Raw genomic sequence first — 23,039 nt, 5'->3', positions numbered from 1 at the left:
AAGATCCTTTTGCAGTTGCTAAAACACAAGTCTGTAAAATTTCCATGGCTTGGAGGCCTAATTTGAGATTAGGATAATTTGCAAATAATAAACTAATCAATGCATATTAGGTTGTTTATAAAACATTTTATTTCCCTAGTTTGCATAAATATTCCTTATTGTTACTTTGCTAAATATTTTGTCTAAATTCTAGATCATTTCTGGGTATTTTTTTGTTACAGCAATTAGCTCTTTTAAAGTCCAAGACTCTAGTTTGGCTGTATTCTATTGCTTGTGCTTCCCTAATGTTGAATTCCAATATTGCATGATCACTTCCCCCCAAGGTTCCTGTGGCTTTGACACTTTCTATCATTTCACCTCTTTTAGTGAGAATTAAATCCAATATGGCTAATCCCCTAGTTCCCTTCTCTACTTTTTGGGAGAGAAAGGTGTCTGCTAGGTTTGTCAGGAATCTGTTTGATCTTCCACTTGGTGCAGAGGTTGTCTCCCAGTTGATATCAGGGTAATTAAAGTCCCCCATTACTATTGTGATGCGCTTCCTACATACCTTAGTTAGCTGACTAGCAAAAAGTTCATCTATTTCCTCTGCTTGGTTAGGCGGCCTATAGTATACACCTATGGCAATGTCATTTTTTCCCCCTTTTATATTGACCCAAATACATGTTTCACAGTTTCAGTGAGAAAATTTATAAAAAGTTGTATTCTACTTTCCATCCATATTTTGTCTGCAAAAAGTCAGTCTACACTGTTCTGTTAGAACGTCTAGATTCTTGGAACATATTACATTGTTTTTATCCTTTTCTCTTTAAAATAACTAGAAGTCTACAGTATATCATCAGCATCAAAGATTTTTGTTAAAATATCAATAGCAAGTTCAAATAAAAATAAAAAGTCTTTTACTACAATTGTAGATCAGAAAACAAGAGCAGGTTCTCTGAACTTGGACTTACCTTAGTGTGGAATTTGGCTACTTGTTTTTCATCAAGATTTAATTGTCTATATACTCTTTTCTTGTAGCAAAACTGAAAAGTGAACAATATGTTAGTATTACTTATATTTTTAGAAATAATTTCCAGGGAAAAATTTATTATGCAAGAGATGAATCAGTTTTTCAACATTTATTTGAATAATTATAAAAGATTTATGAAAAGAATTATAAAATGCCTAAGAAAATATTTGTGTTTTTTTAACCTAGCCTTTGCATTAGCTGTTCAATATAACCATGTATGAGCATCTTTCATGCTTACAGATACTTACAAAGAAGACAGCTTCTCTTCTTGCATTTTTTATTTCATTCTAAATTTTGGGGCATTGGTCAATAGAGGCAAAACATCAGGCTGTTTCTGGAATCATAACCAGATTGTGTCTAGAGATGATCAGAGTTAGTATTTAAGCCCACACTTTCCATTAGTAATGTATCAGGTAATCACAATTTGTCAACTCATCTATTCACTGTATCAAAATTAAGCTTTTTTAAGTATATTTTTGGCTTAATATCACAGGTCCTTTGCCTTGTTTAATTGTGTACAATATTTTTACTGATTATCTGATTGCCAATGCTCCTATCTTTTCACAAATTATAAATTTCTTTGTGGAAGACTTTTGTGCTCACCGAGAGGGAGGAAAAGAAAGAGAGGGAGGGAGGGAGGGAGGGAGGGAGGGAGGGAGGAAGGAAGGAAGGAAGGAAGGAAGGAAGGAAGGCAGACAGGCAATAACATGTAGCATATTGACTCAGCTTGCTTTTGGATTTTAAAATATATCTGCCAAAATTACATCAAAATTAAGGAAATTATATATGAAGGTTTCATCCACCTTCTACGCCTTCATTTTCTCTCCTTCTGTTTACCAATTTATCTAAATAATCTGAAAAAATATCTAAATAATCCATCTTCAATTGTTTTTCATGTGCTCAACCAGTCAGTTTCCAGCACATATACACTGTGAAAAAAAGAATACTAAATGTGTGCCATTCACAGTCACTTGTTTGGTGAGAAGGACGACTATCTAAACAAATAAACAAAAGACTAAAAAGCAAAACAAAAAAGTTATTTACTGATGAGGGTTTAACATAACACCTTTTTCTAAAATGTACTTAACTCTGGAGGATGGGGGTAAGGAAATAACTGCTGCAGTTATCATCTGTAATGGTATGCTGGAATTACCTTGGAAGATGGACGAAGAGTTTCTACCTTGGAAATGGTCAGATAAAAGAGGGAGAAACAAATTTGAAGGAAAAGGGCAGAAAAGCAAACTTTGCCCACAGCTGTATAGAGGGTGGAGCAAGAGGCTCAGAAGAGAAACTCCTCCTCTCCATTCTTAGAGTGCAAAGGTGATAGCAGGAGAATTGTACTTTTGTAGTTGCAAGATTCTGTTAATGTAGTTTTACGTTAAAAGTAGAATTAATTTATCTGGTCATGTTTCCCGCCTGGCCTACCTGGTAGGGCTTACACGATCTTCTTCACTATACAAAATTAATTCGTTCTGCCCCTTTCCATTCCTTACCCAATTTGTGTTTTTCCCCCCTTTCTTTTTTAAGATTAATTTTTGTGATAGTTTCCAAAGGGCACAGCATAATGAATTATGAATGATAGTTGAGTGAACAATTCTGTAACATTATCCAGACATTTACCCCAGCCCTATTATAAGTTTTTGCTATAATGGACTACAGCCCCAAATTTTCTCAGTCAGTCTATAAACGTTTCCTACTGAATGCCTATTAAAATGAATATAATTGTGAAGTGGAGCTTGAGAGTCAGACATTCAATTTCACATAGATAACCCTTTAGTCTAAACGTGTTTTTGTTCTCTCCAGCCAAATTAACTAGATTAGTTTGTTGAAGTAAATGATCATAAAATACAGCAAAACATTTATTTCATTCTTCCATTCCTCTTCAGATAATGATTGCGAGGTTCCCCTCTCAGTTTATGATTACAATAAAGAAAAGGTAGCATTGATAAACAACAAATAGCTCTATAAGAAATAATTCTAAAATCCAATAGACCTATCTGGCCAAAGTATCAAGGTCTATGAAAACATCCAAATCAAACAGGAAAACATGAATTTAGAATTTAAAAAGTTAGAAAAATTAAAACCAGCATACTCTCTATAAGTCACTCTAATTTCCACTTAGTTATGGGAAGCAATTGGGGCACATAATATTACCAACTGTAACTGTGATGAATCTCAGTTCTATACAAATATAATAACTATTCTTATTACTGTATCTTCTTTAATACAATGCATTCAATTATACAATAGTAACATTATCAGAAAGATTTCTCGTGTTCTTGTAGATGAGGATAAAATCACAACATTTGTACAAGATAAATTATAATCTGAATATTATAATATAGTTATAATGCAGTGAAGTATTATCTACGCTTTGCTCTTACTTTCATAAGCAACCATATAAATTCAGTGTTTTAGAAATTTTATAATGGCTATGTCTACCTACAAAAATTAATTAAAGGTAGCACTTGACTTACAACAGTTTAATAACAGCCCAGAATTACCATGGCCTCAGAAAGGGCGCTTTACAGCCCATAAAGAACTTCTAGCCATTGCAAAATGTTGCACTACCACCCCTGTGGACATATAATTATGATTTGGGTGCTTGGCAATCAGTTTGCACTTACAACCTGTGGCCAAGCACCCTGCAATAACGTGATTGCCATTTGCAATCTTCTCTGCTGGCTTCACCAGAAAGTCAATGGGGAAGCCTGAAGTGAAAGTTGCAAGATGCTGCCTGCCAACAGGAATGCCTCTTGTCCTTGAGGACTGGCTGAAAGAGCTGCCTTCTGAAGGGAGATGAACTCTTCAGTGGGGTACAGAAACTGAGATGAAATCCTGAAGATTTCAGATCCATTTCTGCATCCCACCAAAAGAGTGTACAGAAGGGAGCTGAACTTTTACAGCAGAAAGCTCTTTCAGCCAGTTCACAGAGATAAGTGAGAGCCAAAATCCAAGCAAAGAATGGACAGTAAGTGCAGTAACCCAAAGAGTGCCAGAGGCCTCAGGCAATGGGGGAAGTCAGTATAGGCCACACATAAGTATCTCTTTGCTCAAAGGCTGAAAATTCTGCTTCAATTTCAGCAGAAATAATTTTCAGCTCCTGAGTAGAACCTTTCAGGGTGGCTCCCAACCCTGTGAGGCACCCCTCACTCGTTATCTGGGACTCCCATCTGCTTAACAACCTACCAGGACTGCTGGAATTAAGCAAAGCAATCATGTGACATCTCCCTTAAAACAACCACTTCACTCAATGACCACGATCCTGGTTCCAATTGTGGTCATAAGTTGAGAACTACCCATATTCCCTTTGAACCAAGGGGTTAATAATCACACAGCACTGAAAATAACTGCGATAAGAGCATTAAACATGTAACTGTGATCTCAGTGATTTCCTAACTGTAGTCTGTGAGGGAGATGGGAGGTTTTCAAATATGATAAATAAAATTAAAATATTTTGGAGGTTTATCAGGAAGAAGAAATTTAATGGAATGAAATGTTAGTGAAACCCAGGACTGGGGTTAGATTAAAATGGTTGTTCTCATCCTTATTTACTATTTTTTATTTATTATCCCTTTCAGCAAAGTTTCCACAGTGGCAGGATATTTTGCCCAAGGTTCCCCAACACCTAAACCCGGCCCTTATAGGGTATATGTAGCTGCCCATCACCTAAGCATCAGTTTTGATGCCTTTTTTTCATAGTCATTTTTACTCTGCTGCTGCAGTTTTAGATTTCATCACCTCATAAAGACATTGTACCCTATAAACTATAAACTGCTTCTTTGTCTATAGCAGGGGTGTCAAACTCAATTTCATTGAGGGCCGCATCAGCATTGCGGTTGCCCTCAGGGGGCCGGGTGGGTATGGCCAGGGTGGGCGTGGCATACTGGGTGGGCGTGGCTAGAGTGTGTATGGCCTACTGGGTGGGCGTGGCCAGCTCTACATCGTTCACATCAAGGGTGCCTATGGGGGCCTGGGCAGGAGTGGGACAGATCTGAGGGTCTCTGGCAGAAGGGGGGTCTCTGGGCCAGGGCCAAGGCAGTGGGGGCCGTTCCCTCACTGTTTCCAGGATGGCTTTGCGGGCCGCATGAAACCACTTCGTGGGCCGGATCCGGCCCCCGGGCCTTGTGTTTGACATGTCTGGTCTATAGTGACTAGATTGCTAAAATTATGACTGCTCGTTAGTATCTAAACTTGAAATAAAAGTTTTTTTTTAAATACCTCTAAGGATGGAACACCCTTGTTGACATTTTGTGGATATTCCATAAGAATACGTTCTTCGTCCAAAAATTTCCCATCTCTCCCATTGTTTGCTGGCTGGAATAGGCCATAATTGAGAACATCTTTCAAACTTTGATTCAATGTACAAAGAATTCGTTGTTTTGCAACCCATACTGAAGCCTCAGGATTAAATAGAATACACTTCTGTAAAAAAAAACATGACAATTTCTATATATCAGCATTTTTTTATCAGATAAACAGTTAATTTTACTAGTTAATGCAAATACTATTATGTACAAAAATTTAATTTTGCTTATCTCCACTTTATACTATTAATTCAACTAGATTAGAGAGACAAAGAAGTGTAATGGCATATTAATCTTTGCTGAAGAACTCTGAATTTAAATACATCACAAACCTTATCAGATATTATAAGAGTAGCTATTTATTTGATACAATCCTATGCATATCAACAGAAATAAATGCAACTGAATTCAGTTGGACATAGCATCAGGAAGGGGAAAATAAAAATAAAATGTAAACCTCGTTCAATAAACCTAGTTAATTTGAATCAAGGTTTACTCCAGAGTCAAATAAAATTCTGGATCCTTGGAAAAATGGCTTCAAATCCCAGATGAATTTGTGTGCTACTACACAAAAGATATGGTGGATTGAAGTTACTTCTGTTATCCAAAGCCAAAGAGGATCCAACAATTTGGCATTTCAGTACCAAAAGAAGCCAAACTTTTCCATCTTATGTTAATCCCAAAATCTAATTGGTTCATATTTCTAAATTGTTGTTGTTAGCTGCGAAGTCGTGTCCGACCCATCGCGACCCTATGGACAACATTCCTCCAGGCCTTCCTGTCCTCTACCATATTCTGGAGTCCATTTAAGCTCACGCCTACTGCTTCAATGACTCCATCCAGCCACCTCATTCTCCGTCGTCCCCTTCTTCTCTTGCCCTCCATCTTTCCCAGCATGAGGCTCTTCTCCAGTGAGTCCTTCCTTCTCATTAGGTGGCCAAAGTATTTGAGTTTTAGCTTCAGGATCTGGCCTTCTAAAGAGCAGTCAGGGTTGATCTCCTCTAGGACTGACCGGTTTGATCGCCTTGCAGTCCAAGGGACTCGCAGGAGTCTTCTCCAGCACCACAGTTCAAAGGCCTCAATTCTTTGGCGCTCAGCCTTTCTTATGGTCCAACTTTCACTGCCATACATTGCAACTGGGAAGACCATAGCCTTGACTATACGCACTTTTGTTGACAGGGTGATGTCTCTGCTTTTTAGTGTGCTGTCTAGATTTGCCATGGCTTTCCTCCCCAGGAGCAAGCGTCTTTTAATTTCTTGGCTACAGTCCCCATTTGCAGTGATCTTGGAGCCCAGGAAAACAAAATCTGTCACTACCTCCATTTCTTCCCCATCTATTTGCCAGGAATTGAGAGGGCCAGTTGCCATGATCTTGGTTTTCTTAATGTTAAGTTTCAACCCAAGTTTTGCACTCTCCTTCTTCACCCGCAACAAGAGGCTCTTTAGTTCTTCTTCACTTTCTGCCATTAGAGTGGTATCATCTGCGTATCTTAGGTTGTTGATATTTCTTCCGGCAATCTTAATTCCAACTTTTGATTCATCTAGCCCTGCCTTTCTCATGATGTGCTCTGCATATAAGTTAAATAGGCAGGGCGACAGTATACAGCCTTGCCGGACTCCTTTCCCAATTTTGAACCAATCAGTGGTTCCGTGTCCAGTTCTCACTGTTGCTTCTTGACCCGCATATAGGTTTCTCAAGAGACAAATAAGATGGTCTGGTACTCCCATCTCTTTAAGAACTTGCCACAGTTTGTTATGATCCACACAATCAAAGGCTTTAGCATAGTCAATGAAGCAGAAGTAGATGTTTTTCTGGAACTCTCTAGCTTTCTCCATGATCCAGCGTATGTTGGCAATTTGATCTCTAGTTCCTCTGCCTCTTCGAAATCCTGCCTGTACTTCTGGTAGTTCTCGATCCACATACTGCTGAAGTCTAGCTTGTAGGATTTTAAGCATGACTTTACTAGCATGAGAAATGAGTGCAATGGTGCGATAGTTTGAACATTCTTTGGCACTGCCTTTCTTTGGAATTGGAATGTAAACTGATCTTTTCCAATCCTGTGGCCACTGTTGAGTTTTCCAAATTTGCTGGCAAATTGAGTGTAGCACTTTTACTGCACTGTCTTTTAAGATTTTGAATAGCTCAGCTGGAATACTGTCACCTCCACTAGCTTTGTTGTTGCTCAGCTTTTCTAAGGCCCACTTCACCTCACATTCTAGGATGTCTGGCTCGAGGTCAGTGACCACATCATTGTGATTATCTGGGACGTTAAGCTCATTCTTGTATAGTTCTTCTGTGTAATTTTGCCACCTCTTCTTAATCTCTTCTGCCTCTGTTAGGTCCCTGCCATTTTGGTCCTTTATCATGCCCATTTTTGCATTAAACGTTCCCTTCATCTCTCCAATTTTCTTGAAAAGATCTCTGGTCCTCCCTATTCTATTGTTTTCTTCTATTTCTTTGCACTGTTCATTTAAGAAGGCATTCTTATCTCTTCTAGCTATTCTCTGGAATTCTGCATTCAATTGGGCATATCTATGTTTTTCTCCCTTGCCTTTCGCTTCCCTCCTTTCCTCAGCTATTTGCAAAGCTTCCTCAGACAGCCATTTTGCTTTCTTGCATTTCTTTTTCTTTGGGATGGTTTTGGTTGCTACCTGTTGTACAATGTCGCGAACCTCTGTCCATAGTTCTTCAGGCACTCTGTCTATCAGATCTAATTCCTTAAATCTATTTGTCACCTCTACTGTATATTCAACAGGGATATGATTTAATTCATACCTGACTGGCCTAGTGCTTTTCCCTACTTTCTTCAGTTTAAGCCTAAACTTTGCAAGGAGAAGCTCATGGTCTGAGCCACAGTCAGCTCCTGGTCTTGTTTTTACCGACTGTATAGAGCTTCTCCATCTTTGGCTGCAGAGCATATAGTCAATCTGATTTCTGTGTTGACCGTCTGGTGATGTCCATGTGTAGAGCCGTCTCTTGGGTTGTTGGAAAAGAGTGTTTGCTATGACCATCGTATTCTCTTGACAAAATTCTATCAGCCTGTGCCCTGCTTCATTTTGTACTCCAAGGCCAAACTTGCCTGTTATTCCGGTTATCTTTTGGCTTCCTACTTTAGCATTCCAATCCCCCATGATGATAAGAACATCATTTTTTGGTGTTAGTTCTATAAGGTGCTATAGAGCTTCATAGAACTGGTCAATTTCATCCTCTTCAGCACTGGTGGTTGGGGCATAGACTTGGACTACTGTGATATTGAATGGTTTGCCTTGGATTCGAACTGAGATCATTCTGTCATTTTGAGGATTGTATCCCAGTATTGCTTTTCCTACTCTTTTATTGACTATGAAGGCTACTCCATTTCTTCTGAGGGATTCTTGCCCGCAGTAGTATACCTGATGGTCATCTGAATTAAATTCACCCATTCCTGTCCATTTTAGTTCGCTGATACCTAAGATGTCGATGTTCAGTCTTGTCATCTCTTGTTTGACCACGTCCAGCTTTCCTTGATTCATGGATCTTACATTCCAGGTTCCTATGGAGAAAAAATCTTTACAGCATCGGACTTTCCTTTCACCACCAGACACATCCACAGCTGAGCGTCCTTTCGGCTTTGGCCCAGTCGCTTCATTCTTTCTGGCGCTACTAGTACTAGCCCTCTGCTCTTCCCCAGTAGCATATTGGACGCCTTCCGACCTGAGGGGCTCATCTTCCAGCGTCATATCGTTTTGCCTTTTGGTACTGTCCATAGGGTTTTCATGGCAAAGATACTGGAGTGGTTTGCCATTTCCTTCTCCAGTGGATCACGTTTTGTCAGAACTCTCTGCTATGACCTGTCCGTCTTGGGTGGCCCTGCACGGCATAGCTCATAGCTTCATTGAATTACGCAAGCCCCTTCGCCACGACAAGGCAGTAATCCATGAAGGGGTATTTCTAAATAGGTATCCTTTAAAATTTAGCTTAGGGAATAGAGCAGAATACTGCATTTTTTAAAAAAAAAGCTGTGTAAATTATTATTCTTGACTGAAGAACCATGATAGGAAAATTATGTGACTATTACATTCCCAGTGTGCTTACTGCTCAGTGCATGCTGAATTTTAATATACTGCTTAGAAAACATACCTTCTTTTTAAAGATTAAGTACACCTCATTGAGCAATATTTGATGTATAATGGGAAACAATCAGATATAAAAACAGAGTAGATCAAATGAATTTGGTACTGACTAAACATATTTAAATTGGGGCAAATATGTCTACCAAGTAATTCTAATGACCTACATCAGCAAACTGCTTGCTTACATACAGTATTAACTAACAGGCAGCATCAAGTTAAGCATTTTTTCACAAAATACATCAAGCCAAAACCAAAATAAATGACACCATCAAGTTACAGGCAGACACATACAGTATATTATGTTCGGGGGGGGGGGGGGGAGGAAGGCTAACTGCATAAGTGTTCCCAAATTTCTATTTAGAAGATTCTATGACCGTGGACCGGTGGGAGGAAGGGAGAGAGAATGATTATTTACAAAGCTAAAATTGAAACATGACTAATAAAAATTTGACAAGAAAGCATACAGGTGAATAATCCTAAAATTATTATTTATTTACGATATGATGAGAACATCATATCGTAAATAAACAGTATCTGGATCCATACCAATCGGGTTTCAGGCCCGGGTACAGCACGGAGACGGCATTGGTTGCACTGGTGGATGATCTCTGGCGGGCCTGAGACAGGGGTTATTCCTCTGTCCTGGTCCTTTTAGATCTCTCAGCGGCTTTTGATACCATCGACCATGGTATCTTGCTGCGACGTCTGGCGGGGTTGGGAGTGGGAGGCACCATTTTACGGTGGTTCTCCTCCTACCTCTCGGGCCGTTCGCAGACGGTGTTGACAGGAGGGCAGAGGTCAGCCCCTAGGCCCCTTAGTTGTGGGGTGCCTCAGGGGTCGGTACTCTCGCCTCTCCTGTTCAACATCTATATGAAGCCGCTGGGTGAGATCATCCGTGGTTTCGGGGTGAGGTATCTTCAATATGCCGATGATACCCAGCTCTTTATCTCCACCCCGAACCAAGCCAGTGATGCCCTCGATGTGATGTCCCGTTGCCTGGAAGCGGTACGGATTTGGATGGGGAAGAACAGGCTCCAGCTCAACCCGGCCAAGACTGAGTGGCTTTACGTACAGGCATCTCGTCTTGTCCAAGAGGTTCCATCTTTGGTTATGGGGGGAGAGCTGTTGCCTCCCGTTGATAGGGCACGCAATTTAGGCGTCCTCCTGGATTCACGACTCAGTTTTGAAGATCATATTGGAGTTGTGGCCAGGAGGGCATTTGCCCAGGTTCGCCTGGTGCGCCAGTTGCGCCCCTATCTGGACCGAGATGCCCTACGTACGGTCACTCATGCACTCGTTACCTCTCGGATAGATTACTGCAATGCTCTCTACATGGGGCTGCCCTTGAAGACCACCTGGAGGCTCCAGCTGGTGCAGAATGTGGCCGCGCGGGTAGTGATGGGAGCATCCCGATACTCCCATATTACACCCCTCCTGCGTGAGCTGCATTGGCTACCAGTTGTCTTCCGGGCGAGATTTAAGGTGCTGGTACTTACGTTTAAAGCCCTACATGGCTTAGGCCCGGGATATCTGCAGGACCGTCTGCTGCTGGGGACGACTTCCCATCACCCAGTGCGCTCACACAGAGAGGGCCTCCTCAGGGTGCCGTCGGCCAGACAATGTCGGCTGGCGACCCCCAGGGGGAGGGCCTTCTCTGTGGGAGCGCCAGCCCTTTGGAATCAACTCCCCCTTGAGCTTCGGATGGCCCCGGACCTCCGGTCCTTTCGCCGCGACCTCAAGACGTTCTTTTTCCATCAGGCTGACCTGGATTGATGATGGGTTTTTAAAAGTTTTAATTTTAACTGTGTAATTAATATTTGGGGCTGTTATTTAATTTTCTCTTAACTTTTGTACTGCTGGTTTTTTATTGTTGTTAGCCACCCTGACTCCTCTGGGAGATAGGGCGGCATATAAGTCCCATAATAAATAAATAAAAAAATAAACATGACAGAAGAGAAGTAAACATATACCAGATGCACACCTCTTGGGCCTTATGGCCATGATAAACAGATGTGTATAAAATTAAATCCTAAAGTAATGTCATGTTTACCAAATACTAATCAGTGAGATGAAGATTAATACATTGCATCAATCAATCATTTCAGAACATTGTAAAGCCACAGCATTTAAAGCTGTCATAAACAGAATACAGTACATCAAGCGTTTATAATATCATGAGTTTTGGTAGAATGACACAAATACTAAAGCAGCAGTTTTCTGAGAATGCGCTGCAAAATTTCCACAGGTGTGTCACATCTGTGGAATCAGGATCCCAGCTCCCACGACATCACCAGTAATGACCTGCCTCCATTTATTCTCCTGTGTCCCAGCAATACAAGTCTATGAGGTACAGTAGGGACTATGAGTTGAAAACATTTGGAAACTTCTGGTCTAAAGTATTAAGCAGAAGTTAACTTGGATTTATAAAAACAAATAATAAAGTCTGGGTCAAGTAAAGATTTATTATTAAGAAAATCTTTTCATGGGATTTTATGTTAGAAATTCATCAACAGATTTGAGGGATTAGATTTTTTTAACAAAAATGTAATATACAATCCAGAGGATTATACATTTATTTATTTGGTAAAACCTACATTAAACCTTTCAAAGACTAACCAGGAGGTATCCCTAAAATCAAAAAAAAGAAATATATGACTGGATGCATAGGAAGTACAAACTAAAATTCTGTCAAAGGAAGGAAAATTGTTAACATAATCTTATATCATAAAGCATGAAATTTCTACAGAGGGTTCAGAAAACAGATTATGAATGGTTTGTCCTGTCATCTCAAATCATTTCAATGAGCTCTATGTAATAGGAAAGTGACAACTAAAAAAAATTGGATTACAAAATTATTTTCATCGGTGTATATTTTAGAGGACCCTGATTCATTTTTAGACAGATAAGCTATTTAATAAATAGCCCTTATCCAAGATAATGCTCTTAGCTACAAATTGGAAGTATTTGTTTTCTATGCAAAATAAACATACAGGTTTGCAAGCCATGTGGAGGATAAAATTATGTCAATTAGCATTCATGGAAGATGTTCCAGTATCAGTGAACATGCCAATAAAGAAGGGTGAAATTATTTTGAGCATTTTATATATTAACATTCAAAAGGAGAATTTAAAAAAAAGAACTATGCAAATTGTTTCTCTTGCTTGAAGAACAACTGTGACAGGAAAATTATGTGGCTATTGAATTCCCAGAGTGCTCATTGCTCAGTGCATACTGAATTTTAATATACTTGGAAAACATATTATCTTTTTAAAAATTAAGTGCACTTCATTGAGCAATACTTAAATAAATACTTATATAAATAAAATTATTATTATTATTATTATTATTATTATTATTATTATTATTATTATTATTATTATTATTATTATTATTACTTGATGTACAATGCATAATGCTAAATGTATGCCAAAATCTGTGAAAACACAGAAAACACTCATTTTTGGGAGAAGATTCTGAACTTGAAATAGCTTACACCGTCTTAAATTGTTAGTACTTAACCTCTGCAATAAGAATGCAAAATGCAGATAAAATAAAATGCACTTTGGCTATTTAATTTACTATATAAACGACCAGTTGAGGATGTGAGAGCATAGACGGTCAGTTTTCTCATCTACTCCACTGCTAATCTGACAGCTTCTCCCAACCACAGCTATAGCAAGACAGCCAATCTCCAAAATGAAATAGGTGCATACCAGCAAGTCTATTATAGTTAAACATTCTAATAAAACTGTTGAACTAATTTGTTCAAGAGATGTTTTCATGGTGTTATCCTTACAGTTTGCTGTAGATCTGGTATTACAATCCGTATCATTAATGTATTGTTCTGGGCGTCTTCCATTTTGCTACTTGGCTTTTCTGCTGTCGCCTTGATGGTGTCATAAATGGTTTCTTCTTTGGAGCTGTCTGATTCTGATTCCATTGAATAATCTGAAAAGCTCTGAGCCATCTCATCTTCACTTGATGTTGGACTACGAGGCATGTTCACCATATATTACATTTAGCTAAAAACGCAAAAGATAAGACAACAATCAGTTCCATATATAACATTCTGAACCCAGGAAGAGAAGAGAATGTATTTGTTTAAATTGTTTTTAGTCTGTTCTAACTAACTTTGCAAATGTTGGGCGAGGGGATGGAGGAATCTTGGAAAAATAGAGAGTCCAGTAGATTAAATACAGTAATGCTGTAGATTAAAATGGGAATGCTACTTACTACAATAGAAAATTCAACATTCTTTGGAAGCAAAAGTAATTCCAATGTATATTTCATCTTGATTTATAGAACAGGGACGCCCATATAAATTTATGTTTGGCCTTTACAAATGATTAGAGAATACAAACACTATAGGAACAGTATAAGGCCTATACCATATAATAATGTTTCACCTTTAAAAAGGATTTGTGAAAGTCTACTCTCTCTACCTAGTTACTAATTAGGGTAAATAAATCAAAAGCATATCAGCTATTGAAATATTTGACACTAGTAAAGGTTATGCAATTAATACTTAATAGAGGTTCTATGAGTCAAAGTAGCTTAGTAAATGGAAAGCAGATTTTTATCAGGAAGTTCTGTCACTGGACTTACATCCAATATTAAACAAGTACATTTCCACTTGTGAAATTGGAATTCCCCTTGCCATTTGCATTAGGAGCTAATAAAAATCTAACAGAAATGTAAATTAAAACAAATGTATTAAAGTTGTTAGGACTATAGACAAAATAAATTATTCACAATAAGATATTTTTGTTATTATTTTGCTGATACTATAAATAGCCCTAATCATAATAGAAGTTTACATGTTCAATAAATAATTATCTAAATGAAATTATACAGAAAGCATCTCCCACAGAGATCTGGGGAAGGTGATTTTGATTCAGAGGTGCTGCTATTTTTGATGTACTAAACCTTTTTAATGATAAATATTGTAATATAGCTTTGAAATACCATGTTAGAGATGAATGTTTACACTGACTTTCTCTTCTAAGCCAAAAAAAATTTCCAAAGGTATATTTCATTTTTTTATGCTTCATCGAACTGTGAATTAATGCAGCTTTCTATAATACCTTAAGTCAATAAAAGCATAAACACTAGTACAGGGGTGAAACAAACTTCAAAAGGTTTTAGAGAATATTTAATTAGATTAGCAATATGGTGCTCAAGGATCTATCCTATCTTTGCATCTTTCTAGCTGTCTCACTGTCTGTTCATCCATCCATCCATCCATCCTCCAAAGCCACATGAGATAACCAAATATCAAAAGCATTTTCTGTTCTCATGTGAAAGCTCAATGGATTACCAGTAGAACAGTCATCATCTCTTAGAACAGCCTATTTCAGTTGTTGTTATGACACTAGTCCTTATAGCTTTTTGGCAAGAATTTCAGAAGTAGGTTTCCAATGTCTCCTTCCTAAGAGAAAATGATTGGTCTAAGGTCATCCAACTGGCTTTCTACCTAAGGTAAAACTAGAACTTAACACTCTTCCAATTTCTATTCTCGTACCTTAACCACTATACCACAGTAGCTCTCTGGATGACCATATGGGCTGCATTCCCTATTTCTTTAATTTCTTACAAAGCCTTATTCAGCAGTACCTTTTCCAAAACACATAGTTTTCACAGCTTTTGAGATTCTGGCTACCTGTTCCCTTGCAAGATGAGTAAGAATGAAAAGATGGATATATTCCATTTATAATTTTATTTTCATTGCTTATTTACCACTTTTTCAGTAGTTGCCCTTGAAATAAATTTGAAAATTTTTGTTGTTGTTCGTTAGGATATATGCAGCTAGAAAAGGCTAGGTCCTAAATACTTTAAGAGAGTCCAGATAAATAGACCGTTTAATGCTGAGGTGATTTTTTAAAAACTTCAATTCACTTTATAATTAAAGAAGAGATAATCCATTGTTTATTCTTCAAAAACATTTTCTACTCTCTTTCCAGCTTATTCCACTATAATAATTAACAAAAGGTTTCACATTTATTTCTATATGTCCTGCAGTTAGAGGTCTGTGACAAAAGGTTTTTTTTAATTATTATTATTTTAGGGGATTTGCATTTGGGGACCAAAGTCGAAACATTGTATTTGCATGATGCAGTCATGATTGTTCAGGAAAGACTTCTATTCTTTGGAGAGGGTTTAGAGGAGGTACAATGAGCTGCTGAGGGTCTCAGGAAAAAGAAACCTCAGTTGCCATCAAGGTACCCAAGTGCTGTTGACCATCTCAGTCTGTCCCCACCTATAATTCAGAGTTCTTTCAAAGGTATTCCAGCAACATTTTCAATCCTACCCAACCACATATCTTTTGTACCCCCTTCTACTTCCATGAAGGAGACCAGAATAATAGCCTTGTCTAGTCCATCTTTTACTTACATTACTTGCCCAAACTAGGTGTGTTTGACTTATTTATACTCAAGCAATTGCTGAGTATAAATGATGCTAGAGAAGAAGACCAGATATTTTTAAAATTCAAAACTTGCTTTACAAGAATAAGCAACATAATTATTGAGTCCACTCATTTAAAATACATGATTAGGTTTTTCTCATTTACAATATACATTTATTAAATAGAGTTTATGTGGTAGAATAGAAACATTAGCATGCTGGAACAAGTACCATCAAATGCCATGCAAGAAAAATAGTCATTCTGATAAGCATATTCACATGCTTCTACAACATAGAAATGAGCTAATAGCTGTACAGAATTAATCATAGCTTCACTTTCTAAATTACATTTATTGCTCACCTGCATGTGTGTGTGTGTGTGTGTGTGTGTGTGTGAACAGATTTTTAATATGTCACATTATTTTAGCAGTCTTTTAAAACTTAACCGGTATTATATTTTAGTCCAGTTATTTTTTGTTATAATGCTGTTCTGTACCAGCCTGCTACCGACCCTGCAGAAAAGGCAGGGACAACCCCTTTACAAACGGCAAGAGGCTGGAATTACGCCTGCCAAATTTATAGCTACAAAAACAAACAAGACACGAACCAAGAAACCGGAGCTATAAGAAACACGAACTATCCAAGCGGTTGCCTTCAGCAAACCAGCCCTCCCCACACATTCCCCTTATATAGAGTTCAGGGTGTGGCTTCTCTCTGCCTCCTTCCGAGAAGCCCCATTGCCTTCCTCTGTCTACTCCTAATTGACTGCCTCTTGCGTCGGGCATCCTTGAACAGAGCCAGCTGTGGGTCATCTTCATCCACGCTGTCAGGCTCACACAGCTGGGTCTCCGTGGTGACCAAGTGGGAGGGGCCTGGCTGAGGGCTCTCATCAGCAAGATCTTCAACCCCCTCAGCAAGGTCTTCAACCCCCTCAGCAAGGTCTTCAACAACCCCCTCCTCCTCCTCTGAGTCATCCGACCCAACTGCCGAACCCACAGGCTGACCCTGAATCACAACAAATGCTGATATTTGCATTGAGTTGTAATTATGAATTTAAATATATTGTTTTGCATAAATCACATTTGAGGCTTTTTGAACCTCCTGAAAAATCACCAGTCCAAATCTATCCTAACTATTCTTCAATAGAAATCCTTACCATCCTGCTTTACCAATGACTTTCAGTAGCTTTCATAAAAGATATTTTTTTCAGAAACAAGTTATAGTGCTGTAGTCTAGTGAATGCCAAACCATCTGAACTCTAGAGAAACTCTGTCGTAAGAGCTATCAGAACTGGGAAGGAAAAAGTATTTAATAATGAATTTAAGAAAAAACTAGAAATATTTTTAAAAGACAGTATGAGATAGATCTAAATATATTTTACTATTTTGTTATTTACTATTTTTTATACCTGTGGTGTACAGTGAAATTTACCTTTCTTGATATCAAGAGATTTAGAGTGAAATAAAGTACTTTCCAGAAGCAGGATTGTAAGAAGCATAAAGGTCTACCCATGGCAAAGAAATCAAAGCCTTGACAGAAGTAATTCAGACTATAGAGGCAAATCAGTGGGAGTAAGCAGTAAGAAAGTCAGCATAGCTATTGAATCGTTTAATTCTCAAACCAAATACCCTCTCCTCTACCTTCTCTTCACAAAGAACAAAGAACTGTTCTTTAGAATCTATCTAAGAAAGAACTGAAGAAAAGAATAACTGAGCATCTAGAACAGCACAAAAACAACAAACTAAACTTGCCTGCATTGAAGCTTGTTAAAAAAAAAACAGCTGGGACAAGTATTAAAAGATGCCAATACTGTAACATCAAATGTAACCACCAGTTCAAGTTGCAAGAAACAACCCAGCTAATGTACAACACAGCAGCAGTTATAATTGAATACACAGGATGCAAAAATCAACAAAGAAGCGGGGAAAAAAGTCAAATTGCATCACCAATATGGAAGATCAGGCTGGAAAGTAAGATCAGCATACTAAGATCAGGTGCAAGCAAGCTAGAACAGATGAAAGAAAAGAAACTGAAGAACAAGAAGATTAAAGAATACCTGATCAAAAGACATCATCTACAAAGAAGGAAGATTAAGGAAGTACTGAAATAATAAAGCAATAAATAATATAAAATTCAATAGACACAAAATTCAAACTGCACACTATAGGCAGAATCTCCAATTTTAGTCAAATCAGAAACTTTTCTACAAATCCATCAATGGAGAGACTGTAGTGAACCAGTCAACAGGGGTAAAAATAATGAAAACTGAAGGAATCATAATGCCCTATGTGGAAATAACATCAGAAGTCTGGATGAAGATGATAATTACAAATGCCTGGACATCCTTCAAGCTGACAACATCAAGCCCAATGTAGTCACAAAAAGAAGGTTAGAAGTAAATACATCATGAAAGTGAAGAATATCCTAAAGTCCAAACTCAATGGAAATACCTTCAAGGCAATTAATACCTGGGCAATTTCAGTCATTAGATACAAAGCAAGAATGGGATTGGATTTAAGAAGAAATAAAAGACCTGGATAGGAACACCAGAAAAATCATGACAATGAAATTATGCCCTTCCTCCATGCAGTGATATTGACAGAAAGGTGGGTATGGAATGTTACATCAGACAGTTGAAGAAGAAAAAAAAGGGCACTGGAAGAATATCTGAGAGACAATAAGATGCTCTGAAGATAGTATACTATGAAGGCTCACTGAGTACTGAAGAGACCAAACTGAGAAAAGAGCCATAAAATGGAAGGTAGAGATTGATGAAAGTTAGCATCCCTTTTCTTTGATTTATATCATGGATTGATCCGTGTTATTTCTTTGTACATTCAGTCCCATTTTGTCCTAACTTCTTGTTTGAATGTGCGGAAATGCATTCCTGCCTTGAAGATTAGCTGTGATTTAAGGCTTGCAACATTCATGGTATTTTTTCTTTCCCCTATCATTTAGCTCCTTAACCTTAATCTACATAATAAACAGCCTGTACTTTCTGAATTGAATACTTTCATTCTTACAAGGAAATTAGCCTGCTATGTATACCACTCATTCTGTTATTTGCAGAAAAGGCAAGGAAGCCGACAGATATATTTTTTTCCACTGTCTTCTTTCTGAGTAAAGGTATATAGAGGGATTTTCTCAGGAGGCTGCAACACTTAGGGCTACCAAACATCTGTTTTCATGTTGTCCATCTAGCAGCCATAGCCTTAAAATCAATCAGTTTTTTGAGTATCTACAAGCTATCTCTTTTTGTCCGTAATAAGCACTAACCACAACAGAACAGGCTTGTGACTTTCATTGATTAGTACTCCCTGGCTGGCTTGCACTGCAGTCTGAAACTGAAGAAGACTTTTGCCTAACTCAGGGGTCCCCAACCTGCTGCCCACTTCCGGGACACAGCCCATTTAGGACCCGGCCATGGAAGCAGCAGGGAAGCACACATGCACGTGCAGCTCCACTCGCGTGAGCAGTGGACAAGTGTGCACACAAAGTTCCATTTGCGCAAATGGTGGGTGCGTGTGCACACCGCTCATGCAAATGGACCTGAGCATGTGCACACACACGCTCACCCAGCATCTGCATGTAATCATTCCCTCTCCCTTCCTCCCACCAGTCCACAAAGCTGGAAAGGTAGAGTATCATTGTCCTAACTGACTGTAGCACATTTTTGTGATTGAAAAAATATATATATTTCTAGTACTGGGAAAAATAATTTCATATACATGCAGATCCAGTCATTGGAATATCGGAATCAAGTCATAAATACCTTTTGAGCGATCTGTCACAACTTGTCAATGACTATCTACATCTAGAACTAAGACAGACCTTGAAAATGCTGACCAACAATTTACAGTAGTCCTTGCTTAATATCACTTTGTTTAGCAACCGTTTGAAGTTACAACAGCACTGAACAAATGACATTAGTCAAAGTTATGTCCACTGCAGTGACCTCTTCACAGTCACATGATCAAAATTTGGGCATTTGGCAATTGGCCCACATTTAGGGCTGCAACGTATGCATCAACTTCCCCCATCTACTTATCTCCCTATCTCTACCCTTTTGATTGCCCTGCACTCTGCCACCTCTGCCTACCGCTGCCATCCCCCACCACCCCCAAATTAATTTCACCATTTTCTTCCTCCTGCTGCTGGCCCAGGATCCAGGCCCAGGCACAGTCCTGGGACATGTGCAACAAACCCAGCAGGATGCTGGAAGCTCATCTACCAAAGGGAGATTGTGGGCTTGGCTGGGAAGGAAGCTGTGGAATAGAGGAGGCAGAGGGCAGCGGTGCAGGCAGCAACTCGCCAGGTGAAAGTGGCATCTGCCAACAATGTGTGAGTTGCAGCTCTTGGCAAGAGAAGAGAGCAAGCTGCCAGCAAACTGTCTTCTAGTGAGAAAAGAATACATTGTTGTAGCTCTAATTATTAGATGGCACTTGCCACTTCAGACACATAAATACACTCATCCCCTTACTCAAACCTGTTACCAAACATGATTTCTTAAGCTGACAAGACAAATGCCTGAAAACATATAAGAAAGTATCTTTTCATGCAGAAATAGGTGTCTTTCGTCCAGATCTGTATGTGACCATGCTTCCTCAAGTCACACATTACATTTCCACAAAAAATAAACTATTGAGAAGATAATTTTGCTCTGCTCATAAGGCTTTCAACCAATGAAATAAATAATAAGATGCAAAATGTGACTTGACTGGCAACAGCCTGCTGATATATAAACAAAAAAGGAATGTGCTCCATTCAGTAACTCTGAATTGTTGTCAAGTATTCGAAGGTGCCAAAAAGGGAAAGAGGTAAAACTTTGCCAAAATTAAATAGCCTTTCCATTAAATTTTCAATTCAAGTGCCACTCCATGAGCTGCTTCTGTCATAATATTTCCATTTTCTTAATTCTGCTTAAGCAAATGTGAGGAGGCTAAATAGGACCTTTTCCCATAAGCATCTCTTTTCAACTAAATGAACTGAAACTGCATTTTTCTTCTGGAAGCCTCCAGCATAAATCAAGGCTTAAGCTGACACTGCTATAGTAAAAAAAATAAGCACTTTTTGAAACCCTAACACAACACAGAGCTATTGGTTGTAGGAACTGCTGATTAACTATGGTTAAGCCAGGACTGATTTAGGAAACTTGCTTTTATGGTCAAAAGTTATGGGGAGAAAAAGTTCTAATAACTGTACTCAGAGATGGATTTCTATCATCAAAATTATTCACTGAAACATCTCCAGGAAGGGGAAAAAATGAAATACATTCAGGAACAAAGAAAGGTTGCAATACACGTGTAACTTCTCCAGTTCATGATACAAAAGGTAAAACCCTTTCTCTCCAACAAGCCAAGGTGGCAGTGTGAATGCATACTACAAGGAAAAAAGATAAAATGCTAGAAAGTCAACAAGATCAGCAAATGAAAATACTATTATAGCATGTACTAATTAAGATTCTTTAAGAAATGCTAATGCAATCAGATAAATTTCTGATTAGCTTGAGAACAAAATAATTCATGCAAATGACATGAAACACATTTCCTTACTATAGCTCATTATTACACAGAACTACAATTAGTTCATACAGTATGTTGAAATAAGGGAAACAATGTGATCATCCTTGCATTTGTTATAATGCAGGAATCAGGCTGACAAATCTCACCTTTAATGAAAGTTGGGGTTTTTTGGCTTTATAAACCTCCCTTCCTTTTATTCCTGAAGCATGCCAGACAAGATCATCCTCCCTGGACTACAGAGTTAATCAGGTAATTTTGGCCAATAAATATTTCACAGCTGAATCTGCTTCACAGGTTTGTTACTAGGAGGATAAAATGAAGGCAGATTTCCAACATCACCTGCCTTGACTTCCTAAGAGGAAATGTATAGAACGTAATAATTAAATAAATGCTTCCTTCCCCCACCTTGGAACCCATATATGTGACCACCTAAGCCAGAGTTAGGCAACCTCGGCTCTTTTATGACTCATGGACTTCAACTCCCAGAATTCCTGAGCCAGCCAAGTCATGAGTCATAAAAGAGCAGAGGTTGCCTACCCCTGACCTAGGCACTTGATCAACTACTCCCCATTATGCATATATTGTTGGACTTTTTCATTTCAAAGTGCAATAGAGGAATCAAATCTTTTCATGTCATGAAAAACCTGAATTTCCTCCACATTCAAAACCATCTCAATGCCAACCATATAGTGTAAGCAAAAGCACAAGGAGGCTCCAGGCATACCAGTCAGAAACTTTATTTTCATACTTTTCCATACTTTTCCATTTACAACAATTTGTAAATAATGTTCAGTGAGTTATCACTGGAGTTCAAGCATCTCGATGAATAAGTACATGATTTCTGATATCATAAACTCTATCTTACCATATCAATCCTTTTTGCCTCAGGATCAAACAAGTGATCTGAGAAAGAAAGCATTTCAGTAATTCTTAGTTGTTTGCACAAACAGGAATTATGTTTATTCCTTTAACGTACAGTTATAGACGTGTCATCAGGGTATCTAAAAAGTATTTATTTGAAAAAAATATACCTGGCTGTTAAAACTAGCTTATCCCTGAATCTTGGATGTATGGCAAAGCAATAGCATTATAAATCCATACAGATTTAGACAACTCAAGAAATTAGTTCTTAGTTTAACTCCAGACTGATTGCTTCCTGGTTGGTGAATTCAAAGTAGATAAGAGAGAAAAGTGAAAGATAATTACATGTCCCTGGATGTATGCAACTGGAAATTCAAAATGAATATATTTGATCATCATTTTGACATATATTAATACATAATTGATTATAAGTGCAAGACTCTATAGTGATTAATAAAATATATTTGTATTGCTTCACTAAAGTCTACACTGCCAGTTCTCACCCAGTGACTTTCTTGATGAAAAAATTACATATAAAAAAGCCACTCTATATAAACCCCACATTCAATTGCACTGATAATATTACTCAAACAAGCAAACCACCAAGATCAGAAGGCATCAAGGACTCCAACTGGGGGGGAAAAACACTCTGGAAGAAGACAAGGGCAAACCACTGTTATGTTGTTGCAAGAAAAGTGTATGGATTTACCAAGCGCCAGACACAATTCAAACGAGTTGCTTGTATATACACCATTAGTTTATAGCTTAAACCTCAACTATACTGGTGACTAGATAGCAGAGACTAACATCCAAAAGCAAATTTGC

The 23,039-nt window shown here is 38.3% G+C and overlaps 1 protein-coding gene across 3 annotated transcripts in view; it reads right to left on the bottom strand.

The window, feature by feature from the left end:
* SHANK2 (SH3 and multiple ankyrin repeat domains 2) overlaps positions 1-23,039 on the bottom strand; it is a 407,794-nt gene that overhangs the window by 357,914 nt on the left and 26,841 nt on the right. For all 3 annotated transcript variants that reach the window (XM_081341780.1, XM_081341781.1, XM_081341782.1), the window contains exons 2-4: positions 13,226-13,451; positions 5,231-5,434; positions 951-1,022 (exon numbers count right to left, since the gene is read on the bottom strand). In XM_081341780.1, the coding sequence (XP_081197906.1) occupies positions 951-1,022; positions 5,231-5,434; positions 13,226-13,438 (489 nt within the window). In that variant the 5' untranslated portion in view covers positions 13,439-13,451. The remainder of the gene's footprint in view (positions 1-950; positions 1,023-5,230; positions 5,435-13,225; positions 13,452-23,039) is intronic.

The sequence above is a fragment of the Vipera berus genome, assembly GCF_964194415.1.
Source record: "Vipera berus genome assembly, chromosome: 1".
Classification (NCBI taxonomy): Eukaryota; Metazoa; Chordata; class Lepidosauria; order Squamata; family Viperidae; genus Vipera; species Vipera berus.
This window is presented reverse-complemented; position numbering and strand designations above follow the sequence as displayed.